Genomic DNA, 18,351 nt, shown 5'->3' with positions numbered 1-18,351 from the left:
ATCCTCATCTAAAAACTTAAACCCTAGTAATAAATACTAAACCCTCAAGCCTGCACAAACCCTGATCACCCTCCCAAACCCTAAATAGACTCGATCGTTTAGGAGGTTTTTGTTTTATCGTTTTACATGTTATCTTTTTACGTTTTAAATGTTTAAATTTAAGATTTAGATACAATAAAATTTAATAGAAAGAGATAATGAAAGAATGACGTGGATGTTGAAAGAACTCAGACATCCGTCATTCAACTATTCTCGAAAAATCTATTCAATAAAAATATCCTTTCTAATAAAAAAAAATGAAATATAACTATGTTTTTATTTTTTACTCTACCCTATATATATATATATATATATATACGATGTCGATGCTATAAAGTATTCGCTGCACTCAAAATCTATAAATATTCATGATGAACAGTTGGATTAAAATTCAATAACGGTCTTTTATCACAATATTCACAATGCAGGAAAAAATTTCTTTCACACTTCTTGATTACATAAATATTATTATTGTGTTTATAAATACTACTCCATCTCCCCAGCTGCGATTTACATAAACTCTATATATATTAATATATATTAATATACTTTTATTTGGGGAGAAGAAAAGTACTCCCTGAGTCCCTTGCCCTACAACAGGAAGAGGGACGGGGATTCCTCTCCTCATACCCAACTCAATCATTGGCCTATGCCAAGCTCTCCCTTGTACTTTTTTATTTAAATATAAAAAAAGGTCTTTTATCTAAATATAAAAAAAAGGCCTTTTTATCATGAAAAATTTATTTTAGTGTTAGTTGTGACAATTTTTATTTTATTTTATTAAAGAGTTGGCACGTGCATGATCGAGATCGCTTTTGCCTTTTAGTTGGGTGTGAATTAATGAGATTCCATGTTGAACATTTAATGCAGAAAACGATGACCATGAGGGGGAAATGAAATCTGCCCGAGTGACAATAATATTAGTTTTTTAAAACATATTTATCTTTGCAAATTCCATCCTATTTTACAACATTACCCCTCAATCAATCATTGTGCATATTCTATGTATCTACATTGGATGAGTGACACCAATCAATCCTCAAATCTGAAATAGATCTCAAATCCTTATATGTATATTTCTATCATAAGAATATAATTAAATAATGTAGTAAACATATGAAATAGAAATTGAGAAGGTTTATGTATAAAATTGGAAATTTAGGTTATTAAGATGATGTTGTGACTAAAAGTCAAAGTCAAGGATAGAAAAGAAATGGTTTGTATTATTTTCCTTGCACAGCAGCTTAACATGTATCAATAATTAAAATCAGAATAAAATATATCAAATATTATTTGCAAGTTGTAAGTAAAAATAGAATTGTATAAGAATACTCTGGAAGTTGGCATACTGTATTTTATACTAATCTGCACTGTTATTAAAATTGTATTTATAAAATAATAATCGTAAGTTTGTCTATACTGTATGTCCAAACAAAAGAAATGATGAATAGAGACTCAAGTTACAAATGTACCACTATTTGACCTTTTCCAACCAACCCATGAGACTCTATATAATGCTAAATAATTATTTATTGTAGAGACTATGAGTTTTATTTTATCTAAAATCTATTTTGTTCTTTTCATATCCTAAGCCCTAAACATAAACATACCTAAGCCTTTGATGATCATTGGTTAGAGTTTTACACATATTCTTAAATTTCAAAAGTTCTATATAATATCTAAAAACTATTTTTATACGGTTTTTTTTCATAATTTCTTATAGAACATAAATAAAATAATATAAGAAGACAAGAAAAAATCTTAAATAATTAAAAACAAAATAAAAATATGTTTTAAATATTGATTAGAAACAATGTTATTTTATTGAATATGTTAATGAGAAAAAATTCCAATTATTAGAGCTCTACATGAAAGTTTTTAAATTTAATTAATTCTAATTAAAATAAATATTTCAACATTAAAATCCCTAATAACATTATAAAAGGACCTATTTTTTGTAATAAAAAGACATATCCTTGATTCATGAACCATATGTTTTTGGTAAAAATAATATTATAAAATTAGCATATTCATCTGTCAATCAACTTGCCAGGAAAAGGACCTATTCGTGAAAACGAGATCTTATCTACACCTTTATTTATTTATCAGAAATAATAATAATAATAATAATAATAATAAGGGAAAATTATTTTTCATGTCAAAATTTTCAAGCTTAGGAATAATCATAGAAACTTTGTGACGTTCTTTAGATAGCTCTCGTTTTTATTTGACCTCATTTTGCTCTAAGCTCATTTCGATCAACTATATTCGACTTTTACCTGTAAATGGTGGGGAAAAAGCTACGTAGTCGTATCATTATTTTCAAAAACATACTCTGAACCATCAAATCACCCACTTTTTATGCAATATTTTCTCAAACACTTTTTGGAATTCCTTTTGAGTATTTTTATACCGAGATAAAAATGCTACTTGATAAACCCTTTTTGTCTTTTATCTAGTCGACCATCTCTGCGACCGGTGCGAGGAATCTTCTTATGCCAAGTGCACCTTTGTTCCCAAGAGGAGACCCTCTAAAGAAAGAGTTTGGTAAGTTCCTTAGTTGGTGTTTTGCGAAATTTTTCATATAATACATAGTTTAATAGCAATCAATAATAGTGATACTAGATTTTTTTTTTTATACTTAGGTTTTCTATGGAGAGCTTTGTGTAGTTTCCAGATACATGGGAAGAATGTGTGCTGTTGTTCATCGTGTTGATCTCTTTGGAATCAGTTCAAGTGGAGATTGTGAGCAATGGGACCTCGAAGTTTCCGTGCAAGAGGGTGAAGTTTGTCACACCCGATGAATATAGGAAGGTTTGTGCAATAGGATCTGAGGTTGACTTCCAGTGCATGTGCCACATGTTCAATTATGCTACCGTCGACCTCATAATTGACACAGATGAAAGCCCATTGGCGGTTCCTGTGTACACATCTCTCCCATTGTAAATATTGATTCTCTTAGTACATGTAGTTATTAATTGATGCATAACAACTTTTCCTCTTAGTAAATATGTTTTCCTCTTAAAGAGTATTGTTTTTGCTTAGTCAGTATGGTTTCCGCTTAGTCAGTATATTTTCAGTTTAACCTATTTGTGTTTCATATATTTAATATATTACATGCTTAGCAATATTATTTTTCATTTACATTAAATGGTTCCCACTTATTATGCAATGTTATTGTCTAATTTATTGTTTTACCACTTACACGATCATGTTAAGTTGTTTTCGTATGTTCTCATGTTTAACACTCACCACCAGGGATTAAGATGGCCCTGACGGTGTACTAGGACTTCCTACCTCATTCGAGCAATTTAGACTTCTGTAGTTGGATATTGTACAACGGTTTGCAGACGCTGACCACTTAAGAGACTCACTGCGCAATTTTGCAATCAAGCGTAATTTTAACTTCACATTCATAAAAAATGAGAAACACACAGTGATTGTCCAATGCGCCAGTGACGGCTGTCAATGGTGTCTCCATACCTTAAAGAAATACAATAAAGAGACTTTTAGGATCAAGACAATGCACCTAGCTGGTTACAATCGTAGTCGAAAACATATGTTGTTTGCAATTAATGAAAACAATGTGTTTGTGTACTTTCTTCTTTATGTATTGCACCTATTGCGTATATTCTCATTAAGTAGAAACATTTAAGGATCAAATATGTTAAACAACAACAACAACTAAAAATAAGTAAGAACATATGCTAGTACACGAGAATAACTATACTTAAACATAGCCGTATACATATAACTGGTCGTAAGTTTCGCTAAGCGAGAAAGCATGTTGATAACTGGTAACATGACCAACTAAACGAGAATTTATTTATTTTTTTTATTTTCAATCAAACATCGTAAGGGTCTCTAGTTGGCTCATTCTTGGAACTCTCCTCTTGGCCACCATCGTGGGTGATACCTTTCAGGAGTATCCATACCGCAAGATGGTGGGGCGAGAGCAATGTGATCTCCATGGCTGGTGGCCCTAACAAAATCTTCTTTTTCTTTGTTAGCGGAAAGGAGCTCCAAAAATTGACACACAGAAATATGGCAATATGAGTGAAACCTAGCACAAGAAAATATAAACCTTAGAAAATACATGCTAATGTATATGACTAAATGGAAATGGGTTAATTTAAACGAAAAGGGATTTAACTTAAATAAAAAAAATATTAAATATTTTTTTATGTTAAAAAATGACAAATAAAAAAAGAACATGGATTCGTGACAGATAAAAAATAACGAAGAGAGTATAGTTTAGCAAAACTAGAGCGACCCATAATTACACATATCAAAGTGAGTTCGGTATTTATAGAGGTGCTGTGCAGATTTTTCATTAATTAATGTATATTAGCACTATTAGTATTAGAAGAATGTTACGTATAGTTAGTTGTTGTCCTATTATGGTACTTCATGTATACATAATGAGTGAGGTCTTATTCAAAAGGATTTGTTTAGAATAAGAAAAAATTTAGAGACTTGAAATTTGGGAACCGACCTTCAAGTTAATTTTACATGAAATTACAAACAAAATTTATAGGTATATATATTTCAAAACATTTTCTCTTAATCCAATATCTTTTAGGGAAAGTTACTGTTTATCCCTAAAATTTTAAAATTTTCCAAACAGCCATTGTAAGTTATGCATACCCCGGACAACTCTTTCGTTATTGTTTCACTTTCTTTTGCCCCTGTAGATCACTCCAACTGTGTCCATATTGTGAAATTTCATCGTTACCTTTAAAAATGATGGGAAAAACCGCCCAGTCACATTTGTGGACATCTTCCTTTTCTTTACATGTCGTTGAGGCTACTCGTAACATACGTTAAATAGCTTCTTCATGTTTATGTAGTGCGTTGACGTACTCCAACAATGGCTTAGAGTTCTCTTCTATGGCTTCAGCATTACATATACCGTGAATACATTTTAATGAGACCAGTTCGGCCGTATCAGAGGAATAATAAATACACTATCATTATCTCTTCCTTCTCCATTTTGTTTACTCATTTTCTTCTCATTGGCGGGATAAATACTTAATATCCTTCTTGTCTATATTTAATATTTTTTTGTCTACATTTCCCGATGGTCAAAATGTCAACAGCGGGCAACCTGTCGTTTCTACTATATTTAATAACTCATGAGTCCCACTTTCTCAAATATGCTAAACCTTACTCCCTGCTTAATTGATCCTCTCATATTTATATATTATTTTATTCAGAGCGGGACTCATAGGCATTCAATTCTCAAAAAACAGTAGAGGAACGGGACCTTTAATTTGAATGCACCCATCATAATTCACCACGTGACAGTACAGACAAGGCGGCAATCCGTGACTTAAATAAGGATAGTCCACTAATTTTGAAGAAACAAACAGCATAACCAGTGCATTAAGAAGAGAGACAAAGATAGTACAACATTCATCCATTATTACATTAGTAGTAACTAATGGAGGCTAGTTTTGAGGCTTTGGCTGCATGAATTTAGAGAACCATTTTGCAGAGTCTTTTGGTGTGCGTTCCAAGGTGTTGTAGTCAACATAATTGAGCCCAAACCTCTCCGTGTAACCTTTCTCCCATTCATAGTTGTCCATTAGAGACCAAGCAAAGTATCCCTTCACATTTGCTCCCTCCCTGAAATCATTAATTAACAAGTGTTTAGATTAACATGAACAATGAATAGTAGTTTAATTAAATTCTGTCTTTGTTTCCAATGAAGAAAATAAGAAGATATGTGAATACTTGGTTGATTACTACTGTTCTTAGCTGTGCCTGTTTTAATTTCTTGTGTTTGATTGAATGATGTTTCTGCAGTACTTGTTTAATGTTGTTCTTGAATATATTTGTATTGATTAACTTCATGTATTTCATCAAATGCAGAAGATAATTAACAAACAGACAAATAAAGCTTCTTTGAATACTTGGTTTTAGTGTGGTTCCTGAATCTATTGATGTTTAATTTCTTGTATTTCCTTAAAAACAGAAGCAAACAGAGATAGATCAGCAGATGAACATTGTTTCAGTAGAACTTCTTATTTATGTTTTAAAGTTTCTACTTTTTGCTTGAATGAAGAATATATAAGACATATATAGAAACAGATAAACATCATTCGAAGATGATTTTTTAGTATTGTTTTCTTATATTTACTAAAACAGAATAAGAAAACAAAGATAAATTTAGCTGAAAAAACATTGGCAATTACCTTATGGCATCACAAATTTCAGCTAGATGAACTGCAAGGTAGTTCTTTCTCATTTCATCAGCCAGAGCTTCCTCCTTCGGAATATCAGACTTGTCAACATTGCTAATTCCTGTTACCATAAAAGAATTTAATGTTCAACATACTAGCATACTAATTCTTATATTTTTCAATTATATTTGGTTAATGCTCTACCATTCTCAGTAATGTAGATTGCCGGGTTTTCATATCTCCTCTTTATATATAACAGTAGGTCTCTGAGTCCTCTCGGATACACATAAATCCAGCTTCCATTCTGCTTATTGAAAATTCATAACATAAATGAATCCGTATATATATATATATATATATATATTCTCTACTTTTAATGATAAACATTACTCACCGATTCACCAATAGGAACCCCATCTTTCGCCTCTGCAGTAAAAGTTAAAAGTACTAGTTAGAAAAAATTAGCCAAATAATACTCAGTTTTTGAAAGAACTTGCCTAATTGTTCGGCATATGATTCATTGATGTGGAGGAAAGGAGGTGAATCATGAGAATATGGAACTTCACGGGCATATCTCGCAGTATAGTAATTGATACCGATGAAATCATATGATCCTTTTATCATATCTGCTTCTTCTTTACTGAATGTAGGCAGTCTATCCCTCACTATAGCTTTCATGTTAAATGGATAATCACCATGCAACAATGGATCCAAGTACCTTGACAAAATATCATCAATAATCATCAAACATAAAGTTCTAAGTTTTTACTTATATTATATATACATACATACATCTAGAACTAACCATGCAAGCATGAAATCCAAAGCTCGGGTTGCCGCCTCGACATGTTTGTGTGACTGGTCGTAAGGATGATACCACATACAAACCAAAGTGATCCCAACTTGTCCTCCTTGGGTTGTCTAGAACGAGAAATTCGTATTTATATTTACCAAATTAACTGATTGTGAGACTATTTATATTGTTACATTACCTGATACTTGTCTTTGTAAAGTCGAGCAGCAGCTCCGTGAGCGAGCAATAAATTATGCGTGACAATATAAGGCTCAATGATTGAATTACCGACTGAGCAACCAAGGAACTGCGAGCACCGTCCAGGCGCGTGCCGTCCAAGACCGTATCCCATACTACTGAAACTCCACGGCTCATTCAATGTTATCCAATGCTTAACTCTGTCTCCGAACTCTTTGAAACAAATTTCACAATAGTCTTTAAAATCAAACCTATTAAAAACTTTGATTAGTGATGTTTAACACTATTTTTTTCTTTTGTAAATCAATTAATTATGAATTTTATAATATGATGTACATTATCTTTTTATTGAGAAAGCCTCCATATTCATCCTCAAGAGCTTGAGGTACATCCCAATGAAACAGTGTGACATAAGGTGTGATGCCTGTTAAATCATAAATTAAATTGATTAAATTTATAATTAATTAAGGAATTAAGGCTTTTAAAAAACAAAAAAACAGAAATGTGAATCTGCAAACCATTTTTGATTAATTCATTGATGAGATTGTTGTAGTAATTGATTCCTTCTTGATTAATGCCACCTTTCAGTGATCCCTCTGATAAAAATTAACAAAAATAAATTTAAAAAAATGATTCAAGTTGGGAAAATATGATTTTAGAGATTAAATAAATGCATACTTGGTAGAATCCTTGACCATGAAATGGAGAATCTATAAGAATCTAAGTTCATATCCTTCAACAGCTTCACGTCTTCCTGTAAATAGTTAGAAGTTAAAAATTAATAAAAAATAGATAAATAAAAATTGGCAAAAATATAAAACTTGAAGATTATTTTTTGGAATCCACACACATATATACATATATATATTATTTGTAAGTAGGAAATACTTTGTATCGATGATATGAATCCACGCCAATATTTCCATTGCTCCCTTCTTCAATTTTTTCTGCAAAATATTTTAAAAAATAATTAATCATGCTCATAATAAATTTAATAAATGTTGTTATAAATGTAAAGGAGTTTTTTTTTTTTGGTATTTTATGTTGTATTGAAATGTATTAATGTATATATATATATATATATATATATATATATATATATATTTTTGGCACTGAAACTAGTTTAAAAATTGGATTAACCCAGTATAACGCTTTTATTTATTCATTTATTTTCATTCATTTACTTATAGATTCATTTATATTTCTTTGATTACAAATCAACTTCAAATTTTTTAAGAAAAAAAAAAAGAAATTGTAAAAGATAGGTTGATCTTTTATTTTATTTTTTTTAGTGGGCTTCGGTTAGTTTAATATATATATATATATATATATATATACTGAATATATAAATGTAGTTTTTAGACCAGTATATTAGATTACCTTTCTTTTGTGGGGGGTTATAATAAAAAATAAAAAATCGAACCCAGCAATTATTATACAAATATTTTTTTTTTAATTAATTAGTTCAATCTTATTTATTCTCATATTAACTACTGAATTAAGAAGAAGAGGTGTTCATTATTCATTGCAAGATATAAATATATATATACCAGGGTGTTGTTGGGCGAAAGTGTCCCAAATGCTTGGCCCTCTCCCTCCTTCATTCCAAGCTCCTTCTATCTGCAACAAAAACATACACGCACATATTATATATATATATATATATATATATATATATATAGAGAGAGAGTTCTCTGTGGACGTGCATAGACGTCCAGCAGACGTACATAATGCAATCTGTAGCTATAGTAAAAACTAATCTTGGATTAATGGAGTTCGATTAGTTTTAATTTTGTTTGTTTTATCACAGATCTCGACTTTTCTATGTAGTCATCGTTTATAAACACGATGAATCTTGTTCGTTGAATAGATCCGACTCGTTGGATCGAAATCCAGCGGTCGAGCTAACGTTCACAGATTAAAAATCAGTGAACGCGACATGAAGATCAATCCCCATATATATATATATATATATATATATATATATATATATAAAGATTATGTGGGTACATCCACAGAAACCTTTATCATGTGGGTACATCCACAGAAACATCCCTATTTGAAAAAATATGAGTTACAGTAAGAATGAAAATGATAGGCACGTATTGGTGCATAAACAGTATATATATATATATATATAACTATTTTTTAGTGCAAGATCAATAAAGGAAAAACCAAAAACATCCTCTTGACTAAAAACTCAAGCTTGATATCTATTGTCTATAACTCTTAAAAAATAAAAGTACAAATCCATTATCACCATGCTTGTGTTTATGATGATTCTTTTCTCCCTTGGTTTAATATTTTTTAAAAAAATGTTATTACTTGATTACTATGAACTCTTCAACAAAAATTTTTTTCTTGTTTTTTTAAATACTTATATATTATGAGAAAATAACCTGATAAGCAGCAGTGGCAGCACCAAAAGCAAAGCCAGGAGGGAAGCTCTGCCTGCCAAAAGCCACAGCTGCATCAGTAGTGGTTTGAGGAGCACTGGTTTGGACTGAGATATTTCCTCCTCTCAAGCACACAATGTTGCCACCTCTAGCACTTTTTGTTCTTGAGTTGTTTTTACTACTTGGTATGGATGAGTGTTTATTAAAGGAAAAGGAAAACCAGCAGCTGCAGCTAATAATGAAGTACCGGAACTAGTTAAGGACAAATTGGTGGGAGACATGGAAATTGGTTGAAAGACTGAGGCCATTGTTAATGGTTTTCAAGTGAGGTTGGTGCACTTAAAGCAGGGTCTGTGGGTGGTTTTTTATAGGCGCAACATGTGTGAGGGAGCTTGTGGTCATTAATTATTGGAATCTAAAAACTTATTTTTTTAACTCCAACCCTAATGAAACGTGAGTAGTCCATGGCTTAGGGGTGTAAATGATCCACTTCTACTTGTAAGATATTCGGACTCAATTTATGAAAAATTCAAACTTGACTCGGTCATAGTCGAGTCGAGCCCTGTCTTGTATAGTTGAGCGAGATCTGAATTCGATTATTTTGATACTTGACTCGAGTGATTGCTAGCCTAATCTAGTATATATATATATATATATATAACATTAGATTTATTATAAAATTACTTTTTGTCCTTTTGACCTCCTCTTGATTTTGAACTCGAGTATAAGAATGGCTATAGTAATTTTCAGCCTTTTCAAACTTACTCGAGCGAGCTCGAGTAACTCGATTAGTGTATCGAATCGAGCTCGAACTATAAAATAAATACACAATTAAATTTGAACTGAGTATCAAGCACCGAATTTTTAGATGAGCTTGAGCTCCCAACTATTCGGCTGAAGCTCAATCGATTACACCCCTACCATAGATCAACACCCCACTCACGATAATAGTTGAGATTAGTGATTTATTTTATTTTTATTTTTATAATAATAATAATAATAATAAAAAGCAAAAATAGTAAAAATTCTGCTATGATTTTAACTAAAAATGGTCGATCTTAAAAGCATCTATAAGTTTGATATTCTTTCACGTTAACCTTTCTCAATCGTTTGGTAGATTAGTGACTTTAGGCCATGGTACCCTGGGATGAGGCGAGGATGGGGAGTCACTTCCCATTTATATTCCTTTTGTTCAAGAATGAGTTTCCCATTCCCATCATTGGGCAACTGGGAGAGAAAAACCTCACTCTCAGTTATGCAATGATCTCCACTCCCTCTTTTCTAATTTTTACAGGAATATAAGGTAATACTATGTTTTCATTTTTTTTTTTAAATTTATTTTAACCCCACATTATATATATAATTATATATATATATAATTTTATTAAAAAGAAAGTACTCTCGGGGATTCCTCGCCCCATCCCTACAGTCATACCCAACCACCCACCGCTATGGGACCGCTTTTTTGGTTGGCTACTTTTTATTATTATTAAAGAGTAGGCACATGGCATGAGATCGCTTTTTGGTTGGGTGTGAATTAATGAGTGAAATCTGCCCACGTGACAAACAATCTTACTTTTTTTAAAAAATATATTATCGTTGCAAATTCCGTACTATTTTACAACATTACCCCTCCATCAATCATTAGTGCATATTATATTTGTATTTATAATTGGATGAGTGACACCAATCACTGATCTCAAATCTTTATATGTATATTTTATCATAAAGTATAATTAAATAATGTATAAAACATATGAAATAGAGAGAAATTGAGTTTGTATTTTTCAAAAATTGGAAAATTTAGGTTATCGAGATGATGCACGTTGTTGTGAATAAGATAAAGTCAAGGATAGAAAGAAATGGTTTGTATTATTTTATAGCTTTACATGTATAAATAATTAAAATTAAATAAAATATCAAATATTATTTACAAGTTGTAGTAAAATAAAATTATATAAGAATCTTTCCGAAAGTTGATGTCACACCCACCCCTTCTACCGAGCGAATGCTGGCACCCATCGCTTAAAAATTCCTTTTAACCTGAACCCCGATCACCTCTCAAAACCAAATCGGACTTACAAATTATAATTTACAACTTTACACCAACTGCAGGATTCAAATACAGAAATACAACAAATATAATAACTCAAATTTGCAGACAACCGCTATAAGATCACGATACCAACAAATATAAAGAAAAGTATGGGACCCAATCGCAGCTGACTTAACCCTCGACTCAGCTTCTAAACTCTGAACGAGCAATCTAGGTCTTCGCCTCCCAGCTAGCTAAAAGACATCTCCATTGGTCAGAGTGGCTTTTAATAATTTCAAATATTCAAATACACAGATATATAAAATATATAAATACCTAACTTCTCAAATAATTTTTCCAACTTTTTCCAAAATACCGTAATTCTAGCAAAATACATTTTTAAAGAACTTTTTGAAAACATAAATTCATCACAAATCAATATCAAATCAATTTTCTAAGAAAAATCCAAATTGCCATGAGAGATCGCCTCCCTAAGAGCGGCATATGGGCTAGCCGCCCTCATCACAACCCAAAATAACAAGTAATATAAAAATCCATTCCTCAATTCCATACCGAAAACCTCCCCCACTTACCAGCCGTCGACTAGGTTGGGAGCCGCCAAGGTCTTCATAACTCGACGCTGGCCCACCGTCCCGTGCGGTGACTCCGGATCCCGATGTATCATCCAATCGTGGCTCTACGCCTCCCACCGATCCGGACAAATCAACACTCGTGTCCACCACGCCACCTCTAAAGGTCGGCGCCCGTGGGGACCCACTATCGCAGAAGTGCCCGCCTAGCCTACTGGCTACCATCCAAACCAATACAATGTAAAGCAATAATACAATCTAGATAAATCACATCATATGTCTTATCCGTGACAAAGATTCACATCACGAAAATAAACATCATTTCCACAAAAGCCCAATGTCAAAAAGTATAACAATGCATAAAACCAAGAAAATCCAGATCCATGATACCATTCCTATTCCGTGAATGAAAACCAATTCCACAAATATCAGTTGGTAAAACATTTTTAAAACGCTTCACATGATTTCACCAAATCATTCTAAATCAAAACATATATAACTATAGAAATAAATGCATGAATCGAATAATTAAATCACTATACATGTATTTTCACTATTCACAACACGTATAATTATACGAATCGATGTATCAACACGATTGTCGTGAACATCAACAATGAAGTAAATATACGTGATACCCTCAACATTATACGCCTAATTAAACATGATAAAAAGAAATACTTAAACAATTATTTTCAAAATACTAGCCATTAAATAATTATTTCAAAATAATAATAATTAATCAATTATTTAAATAATAGCCACTACCAACTCACCCGTGTCCTTGGGTTCCTTCCTGCACTCGAACTCCCTCCCAAGACCGAATAACACCTAACAAGTTAATAATATAATAAAAATAAATATCACATTTAAACCCAAAAATAAAAATACAATAAACAACAACTGACTCTCTATCGGGCCCACTCACTCCCTAATCGGTTAAAACCCCGACCTTGCATTATCCAACTGGCTTTCAATCGTACTCTAAACCAACTCAATTTAGACTGAAAACACTGCTTAAACCAATCTGAACCAATCTCAATTCCATTGAACCAAGCTCAATTGCACTCGAACCAAGCTTTAATTGCACTGAACCAAACTCAATCAAACCGAACCAGCTTTGAACCAACCTCAATTCTTATTCAAAAATCCATCGAACCAACTTGGTTCAGCTTCCAAAACCCCAAATTTCAAATCAACTGAACCCAAACCCAAAACTAGTCTCAACTTCGATTCGATCAAGCCCTAACTTAACCAAATCAATTCAACTCAACCAAATCAATTTCAACTTGGTTTGATCCAACCAAATCAATTTCTGTTAAACCCAACAAATCAATCTTCAACCATCTTCATTAACACCTTAATCATCATCATCATCAACTTAATTAATCAAACCAAACCCTAATCTCGTGCTACAGAATTGCTACAAGACATTCCCAAGAACCTCATCTCCATTTCAAGCGATTTTCAACTCGAATACAAGCTTTCTCAAAAACAATCTTTCATACACTCATCATCTATAATAATTAAAATACGCTTTTCAACCCAATAAACTCATTTTTCTATCAAATCCACCAAAATACACACACTACTATATACATTCAAGATACCAATAAATAAATCATCACATATTTACTACAATACTTCATCCTATTCTCCTCCATCAAGCACAAAAAGCTCCATCACTCCCATTTCTCTTTGTTTTTACCTCACTAGCATCAGCAGTGAAAGAATGGTACAGGAGACGAAGAAGCACGAACACTCAAGAGTCTCTAGATTTTTCTCCCAACGAAGTTTTCAGCCAAAATTTATGCATTTAGTCCCTCAAAAACTTAACTTCATGTGTCAGTCCCTCGTAAAACTCACTAAAATGGTCCCTGAATTACGAAAATAGTATTCTCAAAAGGTCCTTGAAACTATCAAATGGTCCCTGAAGTATAACACAATATTTCAAAAAGGTCCCTACCGCCTTACCTTTTCAGTCCTTGGTTTCAGAAATATTTTTATATCAATCCTTTTCTATTACCTTTAACCCAAAAATCTTTTTAAAACTTTTTACACTTAAGCCCCTCGCTCTGCCCTCGTGCTTTCTAACAAGACATCATAGAAAATTCTCATCGCAACCGTGCAGAAGAATACCCCGAATATATTTTCCAATGTATATGTAGAGTCTCGGTATTACATAGTATGACATCTCAGATTTTTATACTAATTTGTACTCGTTATAATTAAAATTTATATTTATTTTTAAATCATAGGTTTCTATACCGTATGTCCCAAATAAAAATAATAAAAAAGGGACCTCAAGTTGCAAATGACCACTTTGACCTTTTCAAACAACCACAAGCCCTTTGTAATGCCTATAATTATTAATTGTAGAATTATGATTTTTCTTTTTATCTTAACATCTATCATGTTCTTTCATATGTTAACCCTAAACAAAAACATTTCTTAAAAACCTAAGCCTTTTGATGATCATTGGCTGGAGTTTGACACATATTCTTAAATTTCAAAAAGTTCTATATATAATATCTTAAAACTATTTTTATAAGGTGCATACTTTCTTATAAAACATAAATAAAATAATATAAGAAGACAAAAATAAAATTCAATATTTAAAACAAATTAAAAATATAGTTTTAAATATCGACTAGAAACAATGTTATTTTATCAATACGTCAATGAGAAAAATTCCAAATATTAGAGATATATACTGATAGCTTTTTAAATTTAATTAATTCCTAATTAAAATAAGTGGAAATTGTCAAAAACCCCTTTTAAGTTTGTAAAATTGCCAAAAACACCAGTTAGTTTTGCAATCCCCAAAAACCCCTCCCTTTTAAAGTCTATGCTTTTTCAAACCCCAAACCCCGAATCTGGATGAACCGAGTGAGCTCAAATTTTTGGACTAAAATGCCCTCAGATGGGGAGTCGCTGGTCGGCAAACATCCGGGCCGATTTCGAGAGTGAAGCTGGGTCTCAGGGTAACCCTGCAGACCTAATTTCCCAGTCGGAGCCGCTGAAATGCTCCTCAACTCACGCCTCTCCCACTCCAAGTCAAGCTCCTGGTTGTCTCTCATCGCCAAGCTCTCAGAATTGGCATTTCATCGCCTTTTCCTTTCCACCCAGATCCTTCGAAGGAGAAGTCCCCCGCAACTCAGCTGGTATTTCATCGCTTGCAATCTAAGGTATTGAAAAGGTATGGTTTTACGCTAATCAGCCTCATATAAAGAAAGATTTTTCTGCTTTTGTTTTCTTGCCCTGCTTTTTGTTGGAAGATATAGTCTCGTGATTTCTACCGGGTTTTGTTAGTCTCATAGGAGATTTCTCACTAGGGTTTTGTTTTGTTTTGCATTTGTCAGATGTATACACTATCGAAATAGTCGATTGTTACGATCAGGTAATATTTATAATGTACATTTCCGCTTGCTTGACATAGGGTTGCGCTTTTACAAACGAGGTCGACGCTTTAAGAAATGATGTTATGCTTAACATTTGTTGTCTCTGCTTTTAAGCATTCTCGCTCGCTTAACAAAATGGGTCTCTGCTTAACATTTTATATCCCCTGCTTAATAACCCGAGAGTTTACCGCTTAAAACCTTACATTTCCGCTTTAAACTTTCTGTCAACACCGCATGTCAACGGTCTGCTATTGCTCGCAGCTCAGGATTACGAGGCACAACCTAGTTAACGGCGCCACTATTCGACACCATCGCCAGGGAGACCTTAGTCAACTGGAAGTTAACACGACCTGACACCGAGATTATTCGGCGACACCGCTTGCGCTGCTACAACGAACGAAGCCATATACCAAGAGAGGCCCTTTCGATCTCTTTCGTGCAGCGCAGTCGGTCGCACCAATAAATTCTGATCTGGGAAAAGCCTCGCCGAAAGCTTTCGCACCTCAAGATGTGGCCTCGCTCTGGTCTCGCTCATATGGCGACGCAGCCGGTCTTCGTAAGAAGAAAACCGTGCCGCTCAAGGGCGCATCTATCAAAGACCCACGAGAGACACAGAGACTCATCAAGAGCATCAGCGCAACTTGCTTCGACAGAGAGAAGAAGATAATTTTGTCAAACTCCCCACGTACTCATGGGGATACCCTCTTCCCAAATACATCATGCCTGCTCCGAATCGGATCGCTGATTACGCCGATGATCTACGACCACGACACGCACGGGCGCCAGGCGACGCACAAGTGGCTTATGGAGGATATTCCACGTCGTGCCTCCTGAAAGTGCAAGAGATGCGCTGGAAGAAGCACTAACACAGGTACATTACGTTGCCGATCGCGCTATAACGCCCTCGGGTTTTTACGAATGATCTGAACGGGAAGAAAGTCCGCTTCTGCGAAGATCCCAAGGACGTAGTGCATACTAAGGAGATTTCATACCAAGCAAGCGATTTGCTCCAGAGAAACGAGTCTTCTCGCCGCTCGATGGAAAAGAGGTAATAAATCACGGACAATGTTTAACATAAGTTTTTGTAATGTTTAAACATTTTATTTAGCGCTTAAATTTAGTATTTACTGCTTAACTTTTATTCATAATCGGTTTAAAATATTTTGTCTCGCTTAATTATATTCTATAACGCTTAAATATATAGTTTTTATAGTTTAAAACTGAACGATCTCACCGAAATTGTTCGTTTACATATGTTAGCTTTCTCGAAATGGTTCCGCCGACGTCGAAGAAGAAATATTTGTTGGCGCCCAACCGACCTGATGGATGCTACCGCTCCCCGAACCACTCGCTCGGGTTGCCAGGACGGTGAGCACTTTATCGCGCTACCGGACGCCGCTCTCCTACTTCCGTACCCACCACGCCAAGACGATTCCTCGACGCAGAGAAGTTCCTCCATACCCCTACTAGATCAAGAACAACCCCTACCACGATAACGACATAGCCCTCTCGACCACGGCACTCTCCGACCGCTGAAAGCACTTCACCGGTGACATTGGCAAGATGTCACCGAAGAACTCTTACGCAGTATGCCAGAGTATTGACGATCAGTTTCTCGGCTTGTCTGCCGTCGTGGAGGCGCCTGAAAGGACGCTCACAACCGCCACGCCATCCCTCGAAGAACTGGCAATCCCGGATCTAACGAAAGGCCGGAATTCGACGACGATGACATCATCTGGAAGGTCAGTTCCAAGGCGCCACATTCAAGAGACTTACAAAAAGAGGAGAACAATATCGCTTCGTCTTCCACCGCCACCGACGATGTAACAATGTAAGCAATACCCACGGCATGACACGTCTACATCGAGTCTGCGTCACTGACGACACGGGCCATGACGGAGGACATCAGATGAGCGGCTGCCATGGCTGAAGGTCGCTGCACTTCTTTCGATGAAATCGCCGTACCGGAACCCACGAGATTGGCGATCAAAGACGACACAACTCGGCTCAAGAATGTTAAGGTAGGTTCTCCCAAATGACTGCTTGCTCATGGCCACGGGGCTGAGAAGATCGCCGAATCTGCCGCCGTGGCTGGCCGACAAGACCGCAGCCTGGCAGACACAATCCCACCACAACAAGAACCACGTAAGGAAGTGTTCGCGGTTGATGCTCGCCGCCGCTGCTCCTCGAGATCGCCGCGACACAATCCCACAACAAGAACAACAATGTGTGATGTTCTGCAGCTGATGTCGCCGCCATCGGTCGCGATCAAGGAAGATGTCGATGAAGACCCCCGACCGAGCAACGAGATGATCAAGGCCAATCAAAAATCGACTGCATCGCTTCCTGGAAAAGCTTTTTATTCAAGAAGAAATGGGTTGGCCTCGAGCTGTTTTAACAACACGAGATGCAGGAGTCGATGAGGATCTTCCTCAACCGCTTCATGGACGCGTAAGTGTAACGCTTTTTAGGATATTGTTTAAAGGGTTTCTTTATAGTGTTTAACTATTACCTAACAGTGTTTAATACCATTATGTTATCAGCTTTAAGTTTTCGCCTCACCGCTTAATTATATATATATATCATGTAACAATTGATAATATCATTTAAATATTTACAATATGGTCTTCTAATATCTCAGCTATCGCTTAATCCTCAAGACGCGCGCTAGGAAGAATGACTGCCGCCACCACACGCGATGTTATGACACTACC

The 18,351-nt window shown here is 34.6% G+C and overlaps 1 protein-coding gene across 1 annotated transcript; it reads right to left on the bottom strand.

The window, feature by feature from the left end:
* Positions 1 to 5,306: 5,306 nt before the first annotated feature.
* Positions 5,307 to 17,096, bottom strand: LOC120270819 (furostanol glycoside 26-O-beta-glucosidase-like). The gene is made up of 14 exons (XM_039277884.1): positions 16,872 to 17,096; positions 9,615 to 9,863; positions 8,766 to 8,835; positions 8,104 to 8,162; positions 7,894 to 7,969; positions 7,734 to 7,811; positions 7,552 to 7,639; positions 7,217 to 7,466; positions 7,030 to 7,145; positions 6,722 to 6,942; positions 6,619 to 6,650; positions 6,429 to 6,528; positions 6,237 to 6,345; positions 5,307 to 5,667 (listed from the first exon to the last, which is right to left on the bottom strand). Exons 1-14 carry the CDS (start codon positions 17,094 to 17,096, stop codon positions 5,490 to 5,492), a joined length of 1,851 nt encoding a protein of 616 aa, XP_039133818.1. The 3' UTR covers positions 5,307 to 5,489.
* Positions 17,097 to 18,351: the final 1,255 nt, after the last annotated feature.

The sequence above is a fragment of the Dioscorea cayenensis genome, chromosome 10, assembly GCF_009730915.1.
Source record: "Dioscorea cayenensis subsp. rotundata cultivar TDr96_F1 chromosome 10, TDr96_F1_v2_PseudoChromosome.rev07_lg8_w22 25.fasta, whole genome shotgun sequence".
Classification (NCBI taxonomy): Eukaryota; Viridiplantae; Streptophyta; class Magnoliopsida; order Dioscoreales; family Dioscoreaceae; genus Dioscorea; species Dioscorea cayenensis.
This window is presented reverse-complemented; position numbering and strand designations above follow the sequence as displayed.

Excerpts from the sequence above, each read along its gene's own strand:
- LOC120270819 (XM_039277884.1), bottom strand. The coding sequence starts at position 17,096 with ATGGAGGAACTTCTCTGCGTCGAGGAATCGTCTTGGCGTGGTGGGTAC. Across the intron at positions 7,970-8,103 it reads ATTCATATCATCGATACAAA|GAAGACGTGAAGCTGTTGAA; the intron begins GTATTTCCTACT and ends AACTATTTACAG. Across the intron at positions 6,529-6,618 it reads GGGTTCCTATTGGTGAATCG|AATGGAAGCTGGATTTATGT; the intron begins GTGAGTAATGTT and ends TTCAATAAGCAG.